The sequence below is a fragment of the Aspergillus pseudotamarii genome (assembly GCF_009193445.1).
Source record: "Aspergillus pseudotamarii strain CBS 117625 unplaced genomic scaffold BDV38scaffold_7, whole genome shotgun sequence".
Taxonomy (NCBI): Eukaryota; Fungi; Ascomycota; class Eurotiomycetes; order Eurotiales; family Aspergillaceae; genus Aspergillus; species Aspergillus pseudotamarii.
In genome coordinates, this window is record NW_022475021.1 from 510,116 (window position 1) to 521,910 (window position 11,795).

The following is an 11,795-nucleotide window of genomic DNA, read 5'->3' on the forward strand; positions in this document are numbered from 1 at the left end:
GTTGCGGAAATAATTGTTCAGAGTATCGCTGTTCTAAAGAGAACACTATACCCTTATATAAAATGCAGCCTTCCAAACTACCTTCGGAATTACCTGACCATCCTTGAACTTTTCAAGTGACGTTTTGTTTCAACCAGACCTCCTCACACATCATAAACGATAAAGACAATATGAAGTTCACTGCCGCCCTCGCCCTCCTCCCTCTCGCCGCCTCCGCGTGGGAAGTCACCACCGGTTACTGGAAGAGCTCCGAAACAGATGTTTGCGCAAAGGCTTTCTTGCCCAAAGGCTTCCATGTCACCATTAACGACCTCCTTCCCGGCCAGAAAGTTTTCTTTTTCTCGGATGATGAATGTGAGGATCTGGAGTTTTCTGTGCACGAGGTTGGTACCGTGAAGCTCGAGAGTCGGGTGAAGAGCTTCACGGTGCTGGACTTTGAACAAAAGCAAGATTTGAAATGAGCCATTGTAAGGAAAATTCATATTATACCACCGGGCTAGGCTGATCGATTGTATGGTATTAGACTATCGAAGCTTTGGAAATATGCTTAAAGCTTGGGCATAAGGTGGACGTACTACCTCTATGGGTCTCTTTTCTGGGATACAGGGCACCATTCATTTCCAAGTAGAATTTATTATGCCACTCACAAGAGCCAATTCCTTCAGAGCTTGTGGGTAGTGCGAATGCAATCTTTACTGCAGAAAAAAATCCCAAATGTCTTTGGAGATAATATAACAACGTACGTCTCAGATGGGGCAAAGCTAAGGTAGCATGAGCTCAACCAATAACATAAGTGAAGCTTTATCCAAGTCTATAGTCGGATTGCAAATAAGAAAGAGTAGTCGCTATCTGGCTCGACACAAGTTTCTGTAACCTGGTTTCGCCTTTACCAAATGGGTATGTACATCTACCAGGTATTAATTCAATAAGCCTTGCTCAGTCTTAAACTCACTGTCCAAAGGAGTTGCATGAGCTAGAAACATAAGACATCCAGCAGAGTGCCGTCCATACGCTTCGAAGAATAAGAACACTACCTATATCAACCATAGCTAGAGACCTCGGCGATCCAACTAAGCCGCAGATTGGGCTCCCCGCTCCTGCAGTGCCTGCCGAACTGGTGGCAGAATATATCGCCCGTAGTCGATCGCGTCGTTCAGGTTATCATATCCACGAATGGAGATCAGTTCCGCACCCAAGTCAACATAATCCAAGATCGAGTCCACAATCGTCTGGTAAGACCCAACTAGTGCAGTCGATGCTCCCCGAGCATTCGTGGCAACAACTGTGGGGTACCAAAGCGCGCGATCCTGCACCTCACCACGAGCCGCAATATCTAGCAGCCGTTGAGATCCAACGTTCTGCGGCTGAGAAGGCGTGTTGCCCTGGCCACCGGGGCGATTTGCCTGAAGCGCATCCAGCGTGCGGTGTGCCTTCGCCCAGGCCAGTTCTTCTGTCTCCGCGATGATGGGTCGGAAGGTCACCCAGATGCGAGGCCGATCAGACCGGCCAGCCTTTTCGGCTGCGGCATAGATTTTCTCAATCTGCTCCTTGGTCTCCTTTAATGGTTCTCCCCAAAGCCCAAAGATATCGGCCAGTGCACCACCAATACGATAGGCGTCGTCGGACGATCCACCCACGGAGATAGGGATAGTCTCCTTTGTAGGACGAACCTTGTTGGAAAACTGCTTGAACTTGTAGTATTCGCCATCCCAGTCAAAGGGGTCTGGCGATTCCCACGCCCGGCGGAGAATTCGGATATATTCCTCCAGACGGGCATAGCGTTGCTCCTTGGTCAGGAAGTCGCCTTCCTTTGCTTGTTCGGCATCACTGCCTCCAGCAATGAAATGAACGACTACACGGCCGGAACTGAGTTGGTCCAGCGTCGCGAGCGCCTTCGCTGCGACGGTGGGGTACAATGTGTTTGGCCGAAGAGCAATGATAATCTTGAGATTTTTCGTCTTGGCTGCGATAGTGGCACCTATTGTCCAGGGGTCGAAGTACGATGAGTCGTAGGGCACCAATGTGTAGTTGAACGCATAATCATCTAGGTTTCGCGCGTAGCGCTCCAGATATTCTGGATCGATCGTTGCATTAGGAATTGGCTTGATCTCAGTGGAGGCGTTCGGAAACGTCAAACTAATAAATTCAACAGGCATTTTGATAATCTTTGATATTATTCTTTCTCAGTCTATGCAATGGCTTTCTCGGAGCTGGAGAGAGGGGAGTTATCACATCCTTTATACTAGTCTCTCATGGATATCTTACTGGTACCTTCTGGTGATGATTGGCTCCTCAATCCTATGGCGATACCGGCATTAAAATGACGCCTTATTCTGACGTTCGCTTAATAAGATCATGGTTATCTCTGGCCGCTTGTATATCTATTATATACGTTACAGTCCGAGTGTAGTGCATGCTTTTCTTAATCATCACGGCTAACTCTCCACATTGCGTAACTAACTTTGACCTTGATTCTAGATTAAATGCTCTTAAATGTAGTATAACTATAAGGTTTCGTACCTTGAATGGATTTATAATCCACCAGAGTCAGACCATGCGGGGAAGATAAATATCGCTGCAAGCGTCAGATCTCTCGGAATTGCGTGATCATGGCCAATCGCCAGCAAATGATATAACAGAACATATCGCTGACAGATTATGTTGATAAGGTTGATGATTGCGAATTGTCGCTTGACGGGTTATTTAATGCATATAAATATGGTGTCAATTTGAATTTGTCTATGGGACAAGGGGATTCGCCAGATTGGTTGGACTACAGTAACATTGCCCCCTCTATCTGTGTTCTTCTTGGATAGCTTTTCATCTCGCTGGATCAACATTATTGAAGACTACAACAGGTGATATGTGTATGTATTGAACGTATTCTTCATATTGGCCGTCTTTCTTTTGGTGTTGACCATAACCAGGTTGGCTGGCGAAGCTATAAATACAAATCTGAGACTATCTATACATGCAAAGCAGAAAGTGAGTGGAAACAAGCGGGCGTCTTCGGAGAGCTCGTTCCACCGAATATCGATCATATCACATTAGACGTAAAATTGTAATGTGTGCCAAATGAGAGGCGAATTTAAAGTGGTATTTGATCTGCATACCCTTCAGGCATAAAGCTTAGTGGTTAGGGCTTCCCTGCACCGTGGAATTAGAAGCCGCAGATGAGCTAGGCACACATGTACCATTACCCCACCAAGCGCGAGCGGCAGCCGTCCAGGTAGTCGCAGGCGACTTATAGTTCTCCCAGGTGTAGAAAAGGCGACAGTCAGCTGGTTCGTAGAGGAATTGGACCGGGATCTCGTGGTTATCACGGAGATATGAGTTCTTCCAGTTAACAGTCAGGGAAGGCAGGTTGAAAGGAAGCTCCTCCACTGCGGGGGCAGAGGCATTCAGAGCCTTACGCTGCTCCAGGCTGAGCAATGGCTTTTCATCCTGCGTGGACTTCTCACCAAGAGTCTTAGCCCCCTCAACCCATAAGTCAATCAAAGCCGATGAGGCGACCTGGCTGCCCTTAGATCCTCCCATTGCTTGCATAGGTCCGTTCTGTGGCCGACCACCAAAGGCCAGGGTCTTGACACCACCTAGGTGAGTCATCAACTCTGTAAAAAGGGTACAGGTTGAGGTGCAATATCCATCCGTCACCTAGCAAGTATTAGCCTAATACATCTTTGTATTAAAAGTGAATAACCTACGACAAGGATGTCCTCGGGTGCGAAAGGAGTGGCAGTTTCGTTCAGCTTGACAGGACCATATCCACGGATAGGAAGTTCCCAGCTAGAGATCACATCAAAGTCGAAGTTTGCGGCAATGTGACTAAGGTTAGCTCCATTCACCTGCTGGGGTCCATAATATTCTTCCCATGACTGGAAATGGTACGTTTGATTCGGAGAAACAAGATCGTACAGAGCAATGCCCTCCGCTCCGTAGTCGTCCGTATCCTCCGTTAATGAAGCCAGTGCTTGTCCAACAATATTGACCGACTCATGGGCACGGATACGAGAGGCTGTATACATATCCGCCTGGGGAAAGAAAACTCGAAAGAGATCATATCCGGAGGCAGTGTTACCACCAGGGTTTCCGGAAACGTCAATGACCAGCTTTTTCTTCCCGGTATTAACCGCCTTCTTGACAAAGTCGGTGGCATGGTTCGCAAACGCTAATGGATCGCCTTCATACTTGTTTGTTTCGAAACTGGGCACGAAAAGTACAGCGACATCCTCAAGGTCATCTTCGAGGAAGTACCCCGAGATTGTGTTATACTCATCACGCATGGCAGGCTTTGGATACATGGCTGGTGCCTTCTTTCCAGCAGCCTCGGATCTCTTCGATAGACTGTCTTCGGTGACATCGGATGCCGACGCCGATTGCGCCAAACATACATCTTCCCAGAGAGCACTGCCATTGCCGTACTTGAAATTTTCCAGCGCAATCTCAGCATGCGTTGGAACTTCCAGTGATGTTCCGTTGGCGAAGGTTAGATTCTGGGCGGCATAGCCAGGCCACAACCCATTATTAAATGTCCAAGTGCCTGCCAAACCTTGTTGGGCTATGTAGCGGGCATACGAGGGAAAGAGGTGGTTGTATCTCGCATCCGGGTCTTGGAAATGGTCTGATTCCGCGTACTGATTCAGGTACGACACAGCGTCGTAGCCATTTATGGTGACAATGGGAGAAACTTTCTTGAGATGTTTTTGCAGAACCTTTGCGTCCTCTATGCGTGACGGTCAGCTGGCTTCTTAGCGGTAATTGTCCGCATTACATACCTAATGTGTAGAGCTGGGGAAGCTGTACCCCATCAGACGATATCGATATCAACGGTACAAGGTTCTTGAAGTAGAAGATTGTGTCTGAGCACAGAATGCCACCTAAATGGCCGTCATTTGCAGAATGGAGAACCTGTAGAATAGCATTATCAAACTCGTAGTGGCTAGTAAATTGGCTGTTTCTAGCTTTGGCGAGTACCTCATCCATACCCCCAAGGAGGTCTGTTGGGGCGGAGAGATATCCAGCTGGGGGGTCTAAAAAAATCGTTAGACGGCTCGGCCTTGCGGGTGACAACAGGTTGCTACTCACTTTCCAGAAGTTCAATCGTTGATTGAAACTGGATGTATTTGGTTAATTCGGAGACAAATTTCGCTCCCTTTTGCGCATCAAAGGGCATGGACTGGAGACACTCATGTGCGAGCCCTCCGTCAACCATAATAGGCTCAGTCACTAGAAGTTGTTAAAATGAGGTAATGCTCTCAGCACGCATAGTATTCTTACCATTTGCCTTTACAGCTTGCTGATATAAACTGCTCACTTTTGCACATGGCTCCTCTGACCGGGCCAAGGCACTGGGGGCAGCAACAGCGGATAGAGCCCCAGTCAGGGCGAGGAAAGGTGGTGATTTCGGAAACATCGCCCACAATGTCTGATTTTGTTGTGATTATCTATAGTGAAGATATTCCTTCTTAATCACAGAGGTATAGCCTTCTTATATGGCCCAGGAGCCTAAGTGTGGCTATGGTATTGATGAGGATCCAGTCGGAGCACTGCCCAAGCCAAATTACGCCTGTGGGTCGCTTGTTTACCTGAGTATTCTTTACATACCCTTGTTTTCTCATTTGTTGGTAGGAAGTACTATGGAGATGATCACTAGGCTGCATCGCCATAGCCATCGAGCCCCTGTTTTACCCACATAGTGTAGCAGGGCCAACGCTCGTTCAGGGTAAAGTCTATCACCACCGATCATTATAAACACCACGACCAACCACAGAGAACAGAGAACAGGGCTTGATCATTGGTAGTTGCGTGGCGCCAGGATTGACACCTGTAAGATCGTCGCAGGGCAGATGGGGTCGGCAATTATCTTCTATGATTGGACCTGGTGGCCTTGGCACTTAAGCGCATTGAATGGGCACGGCCGAATAAAAGACTCATATCCTGTAGAGGTGAAGGTAGTAGCATGGGGGCCGAATTGGATAGGGCTATGATAGTCTGTTCAGTTCTCCACCATGGATAACTGCTTTTTGCGAACTAATTGGATCACTTTTTATAGAAAAAAAGAAGAAGAAAAAAGAGACTTATACCCGCTAGCTTACTGTGTAGCTTACATAGCGCCAAGATTCAACTCCTGGATGATTACCTGATTCTGATCGTTCCAACGAAAGGTGCTTACTCAATTGACCATCCATACCAATACGTGTAGTGTAGTAGGTACTTTTGGCATAGGAGGGTTTCCTAGCGATACTAGGTAATTGTTCTAAGGGACGGGCATACAGCCGATCTGACTTGTAAGGATTCCGAGGGTTAACATTATCTGAGCCTCCCTATGTCGCCTGCCCAGGTGCTGTTTCTTATTCTCCTTGTGGTTGTATTATTTTTCCTAGATCTATATTTTAAATCATTTCTATGCAACTAGTTATGTGTGATATAAATGGGAGGACTGATCAGTCAATGTCGAAGAGTCGACCAGTTTATGTGACGCTGGAACACTATATATGAGATAAGCCTACAAATACCTCCCAACTTTGGTCCTTCTGCTTGCCAGTATCTTGTTCTTCAAGGATTATAGTGACAGAGTGTAAATACATAGATATCTTTCTCCCACCTTGTCCAGTTCCACCAATTTCAAACCAGTAGCCAATAAGAGTTCGATAAAAGGTCGTGGTCCATGCAGGTTGAAAACACTGAAAACAATGAAAACAGGGATAGGGCCGGCCCTAGTCTCAACACATATTTCAACAGCGTGAACGCGAGAATCTGGACAAAAGGTTTACACATATCACCAACCGGGATTACACCATTTGTGAAGTCGGGACAGTTTTGAGCCATCAGAGCAATGACCCTCGCGAAAACATGGTCATTGGAGCTAATGGCCGGTCTCCACCGGAAGGATTCCACAATGTATTCGATCCTTCCAAGGGATGCTAACAAGATTCTGATGGTGCAAGCCAAATAGAATCGTCCAGACTGAGGCTCAGAGGCCACGCATGAGGCTCTCATCTTCCCCGTCCGTTATCCCCACCTGGTCTGTGTGTTAACGACGGACATGGCCGTAAGTGTTTGCCCCTGGAACTGCCTCATCCCTCGCTGTCCACATCCATGATGATGATATCTCGGAGCCTTTTGGTTCCCTGAAGCCTTTCTTCTATGGTGAAACATCTATACCTTATTCAAGACGGGTCTCTGAACAAATTATGCTTCCTCACTCATTTCTGTCCGCCCACATGCAAAACATATTGGACACATTGCTGACCAGATAAATTGATATGAAATTCAGCACTACCTTCCAGGGTATCCGCATGCCTCCTACGTTTGCCTGTAGCTCTCAAAGAGTCTAATCGACCGTACGATTCTACTCTCTCCACTCCGATTCATAGGGCGCATACCCCTAACGACCCGAAGTAACCTAGGGGGCTGACTCAATAGCAAGAGTGCGGTGCCAGCCATCTATTCGTTGCCTCCTTCTAACACAGGATGGTGCAGCGACGATCACAAATTATCGTAATTTTCCACAGCCCAATGTGCGCTTCTCTCTCCCGGGAGCTTCCATTCCAACACTGATGCTCAGATGCTTAGCCACACTTAGTTTTAGCCCCAACCCGGCATCCACTCACTAACTCCACCGAAACCTGTGTATAGTAACCGACGTGTCCGTTAAAGGATCAGGTAATACAATCCTTCTTAATCTGTAATTAGCCCCATCGTAGCGGAAGCAGAGGCAGTGCGCTCTCGGATCGGAAAATTAAATCACCTCCTTCTGGTCGCAACAATGCCCGAACATCCCTATCAAGCATTTCATTGAGGGCTTGTCTGACATCGGGCTTTGTGCTCTGAGCCCTAAGTCCGTCAACTCCCTTAACGACATCGTACTTGTCCATGGTCTTATAAGTTACTATCATGGTATTCATCGATATCCTTCTCCCTCAAAAGTGGAACGGTCTCTGATGAATCAAAAGGACAGCAAGCCAACTGTAAGTTCTGGAGGCGTAATGCGGTAAAGAGGTCGTTGCGAGGATAAATGCGCGTGGACTAGGTATTATATTTCCGGTCGGACATACTATCTTCAAACTTGTCATCATCTTCATGATCAAAATTTACGGTGGTTGTCGTCATTCCTCCCAGGCAGATCTTTTCACAGAATGTGTGCAGCATGCTAGACATGCCGTAGTCGTACCATCGAATGTAACTAAGCAGGGTAATGGTAAGATGTAGCTTTACGAGTACATGAGGAGAGATCATTGGAGAATTCTGTGATGAAGAAGTAGGGCGTTGCTTGGATATCAAAGTTATAAATCTATTGCCACATGAAATACATGATTCCACAAATGTCAAGATAGACGATATGGTATAACAGTAAGTTCCCATCCTCCAACAATTTTAACATTTCCAGAATAGCATTAAACAAAGCAATATGCCAATGCACCAAATTTCTATAACAGTGTTACAACCAATCTTCAACACTTTCGAACGGTATACTCTCCTCCCTTTCCTGGGAGGAGCAGGAGCTTGATACTGCTCGTACTGCAGCACTTTGCCCCGTCGCCCATTCCTTAAGTTTGTCCGGGTTGCGGACACACCAAAGCAACACTTCTCTAGTCGCAAGCGTATCTTCGACACAGTCGTGTCCGTTCCTGGATTGCTGGATATTTATTCCCAGGAAATCTAGACACAAGGTCTTCAACTTCCAAGTGCGGTTGCAGCCAGATCCCACCATTTCCTTGGACACCGCATGCTTTGTAACAGTAGCGGTGTCCAAGACCTTCGCGTGATTCATCCCCAAAGCACGCGTATCATTCTTAAGCGCATGCCCAACCAAGATGGTTTCACCATCTACAAATTTGAGGACTTCCGCCCGCGCTTCCTCCCAGCCGTTCACTGTCTTCCCTTTCCTTTTCATATTTTCCAAGCGGCTTGGTGTCATCCCACTCCACGGTGTACACCAATCTGTAACAGGCCCCGTCGGAATGACACCCTTGTCGACCACTATCTCCCCGGATAGTACATCCACGGCGCAGACCTGGACTACCTCATTCTGGCCACGGCCCACCTGGACCATTTCACAATCGATGGCGACGACCGATCGCCGAGCCGGGCTGATTTCATGCCCTTGAGAGGCATTCCAGTGGCGCATTCGAGCAATGTGTGGGTTCGTCGAATGGCATAATGCCTCCAAATCCTTGAGAATATTTGCCTGCTCTGGCTCTGGGATGACCGACCAGGCGTTATGTGGAGTCACCGGATTTGTGACTCCGGATACAGGCACGTTTTGCCATTTGCCCTTTCCCTTCTTGTGTTGGCCGTTAGATTGGCCTACATCCGTTGTTAGTTTGCTGCGGTGTATATGAAAAGATAATATGCAACGTACCTTTTTGTGGGCTGTTGCCCTTCTCTCCGGAGAGTTCAACGCTCTCGTTATCCTGTCTTCCCACATCCTTCGTATTCCATTCCCCCTTGTCGGATGGGGCTGTGAGCGAGAGTGTCCCCTTCTCGGTCTTTCCGTTCGGGTGGGTGTTGGTCCCAGACCGCGAATACTTGGATCCCGACATCATGTGTATTGTATATATAAGGCAAGAAGTAAAAGTGATAAATAATCGATAAAGGTAGTCTGTTTGATATGGAGTATAGCTCTATGCTTATATAGCTATAAAAGGGACGTTTTAAGCTGATGTGGATGTATTGGTGTTCGGTAAGGAAAAGGAAGAGCAGGCAATGTGGACTGACGAAGATAGGCAGATATGCCAGAGTCCAGCATAACGGTAATAGTTATATCATATGTCTACGTACGTGTTATCAACATAGATGGTAGCCTGCCGCAAGACGTTCCTGCCCGAATGAGTCATCATGTTGACGCTTAGACAATAACGTATTTAGTCTAATTCTCTAGCCTCGTAACCGTTCTACATAGCAGCTTTGATGGTGCTCTGAGTTACTCGAGATTGTGATTATTGGTTTGTCAATGTCAAGGCTACGAGATTTGGAATATAATGGTATTCAGGTAAACGCCTCATAAAGTAATAGGCAGAGGGATCGACAAAGGCATCGTTTCAGTGAGACAAAGCTCTCCATGAGGATAAGGACTCAAAACAGGTTTCGTCGTCATTATCACCATTGTGTGTCTTTCAAACACCTTGACTATGGGTACACCAAACCGAGACTTTGAATGACGCTCTTACAACCTTTTTAACAAAGGCCCTAACGACACAGTAGTTAAATGAACCGCATTCCCCACATTTCCACAATGTAGAGCCACCAACCATTGATACCAGGCTGAACAGCCTCATACCAAAGGGGCAGAAAGAGGAAGAACCTTAGAGTCGATCTCACGCGTAGCCATGGCTTTCTGAAGGCTTTTTAAACGCGAAAAATACCACAATTGCCTCATACAGGCAAGGCCGCATCCCTTCGCTCGGGCCTACTTCAAAATTGAGATTGATATTCCACGCCACGAACAACGTGGTAAACACAAGAGGGTGTCAGTCTTGACCGTGATTTCGGCTTGTGTTAAGCTACTCCGAGATCCTTCAAGCTCCCAGGGATTTCCGGCTCTGAATCCAGAGCAGAAGTATGGGAGGGTCCATTTCAGGGTGAGAGGTACGACAATTGACGAGGCCTTTGAGAATCTCTGGCAATACTTGGTAGAAGTGCAGTATCACTTCCAGGCATCTTTCAAAATCCATGAGGGATTCGTTTCAATGCCGCTCAAGTGTCGCCGTACCACACATTCGCCAATCATGTTTGTGATGAGATGGTGTGAAGGTAGAAGAAATAAGCTCTCAATCTGGCCAATGATTATTGAAGTACCCAGTCTGAAAGATTCCTTGGATGGGGCCGTGGGCAAGGAAAGAATTGCAAAACTTCGACATTTAATAACCATGGAAACCATTGAAAAGGGCTACATGGGTTAATGTGTGCACCCATTCTTTCAGAGTAATACAACTTTGATTATCAGTTTCGTTAACGTTCTTGTTTCTCTCGTTGTTGGTTTCATAGTGTCTATCGTTGGGATATCAATATAACTTGTCAATACCTCTGCATACTTTCCGTGTCAGACCACTCTTTGCTGACTATATTCTCGTCATTGCGACTCTGAGCTCTGTAGGTCATGTTATAATGCTGAGCGTTTCGACGCTCACCATTTTTAAAGATATTGCAGCATGCTAATCAACTGTAACCATCTTTCTCATCACTCATGGATTGTTGAGTACCCCTAGTGATGTATTCTCCTTATACGGTTATGGCGTCAAAATATATGGTGAGCAATGTACGACAGAAAGCACAAACTAACGATCGCAGGATAGACTACGGACTTCCCCTGATACACATTCTCATAAATAAAGTCACACAATGGAAAGGATTCCACTCTTTGTAAGGTTTGAATAGTACTTTCATCTAGGGTAAGGACCTGAAGGTATGAAATAAACCCAAGTTATGTGCTATTTCTTTGAACTAATACATACTCTTGACTTCTTCTACAGGTAGTAGCGCTTATGAAAGTACTGCGTTATGGGTCTGATGGGAAGCGCCATGGTGCTAAATGTAGACTTTGCAATACTTTGCATGTGCAATAATGCAACTTATGTGAAATTTACCCTATCACGAGATGGCTATATACCTTAACGTACATCAGCGTGTTTACCTAACACATACACCTCTAAAAATTCACTACTAGGAAAAAAGTCCGTTAGGAATTTACCTCTTAATTATCCTCTATATAACCAGCTTTAGCCCAACGTACAATTTACCCAGTAACACACCAATGATAAACAAAATATCGAACATGCAATTCACCCCGAAGA

At 46.4% G+C, this 11,795-nt stretch overlaps 3 protein-coding genes across 3 annotated transcripts; all 3 read right to left on the bottom strand.

Annotated features, from left to right (window-relative positions):
• Nucleotides 1–1,070: 1,070 nt before the first annotated feature.
• Nucleotides 1,071–2,156, bottom strand: BDV38DRAFT_296317 (LLM class flavin-dependent oxidoreductase; the record flags this gene model as incomplete). The annotated part of the gene is made up of 1 exon (XM_032062913.1): nt 1,071–2,156. One exon carries the CDS (start codon nt 2,154–2,156, stop codon nt 1,071–1,073), a length of 1,086 nt encoding a protein of 361 aa, XP_031917723.1.
• A 973-nt stretch (nt 2,157–3,129) lies between these two features.
• Nucleotides 3,130–5,413, bottom strand: BDV38DRAFT_279015 (uncharacterized protein; the record flags this gene model as incomplete). Its single annotated transcript, XM_032058885.1, has 5 exons — nt 3,130–3,654; nt 3,705–4,723; nt 4,776–5,030; nt 5,086–5,226; nt 5,278–5,413. 5 exons carry the CDS (start codon nt 5,411–5,413, stop codon nt 3,130–3,132), a joined length of 2,076 nt encoding a protein of 691 aa, XP_031917724.1.
• A 2,906-nt stretch (nt 5,414–8,319) lies between these two features.
• On the bottom strand, nt 8,320–9,748 carry BDV38DRAFT_237292 (ribonuclease H-like domain-containing protein). Its single transcript, XM_032053566.1, has 2 exons — nt 9,365–9,748; nt 8,320–9,309 (listed from the first exon to the last, which is right to left on the bottom strand). Exons 1-2 carry the CDS (start codon nt 9,546–9,548, stop codon nt 8,441–8,443), a joined length of 1,053 nt encoding a protein of 350 aa, XP_031917725.1. The 5' UTR covers nt 9,549–9,748; the 3' UTR covers nt 8,320–8,440.
• Between the last annotated feature and the right edge of the window lie 2,047 nt (nt 9,749–11,795).

Bases quoted from the DNA above. Each gene is read 5' to 3' on its own strand.
- BDV38DRAFT_237292 (XM_032053566.1), bottom strand. From the start codon at position 9,548: ATGATGTCGGGATCCAAGTATTCGCGGTCTGGGACCAACACCCACCCG. The intron at 9,310-9,364 runs GTACGTTGCATA...CAACGGATGTAG, and splicing joins GGGCAACAGCCCACAAAAAG to GCCAATCTAACGGCCAACAC.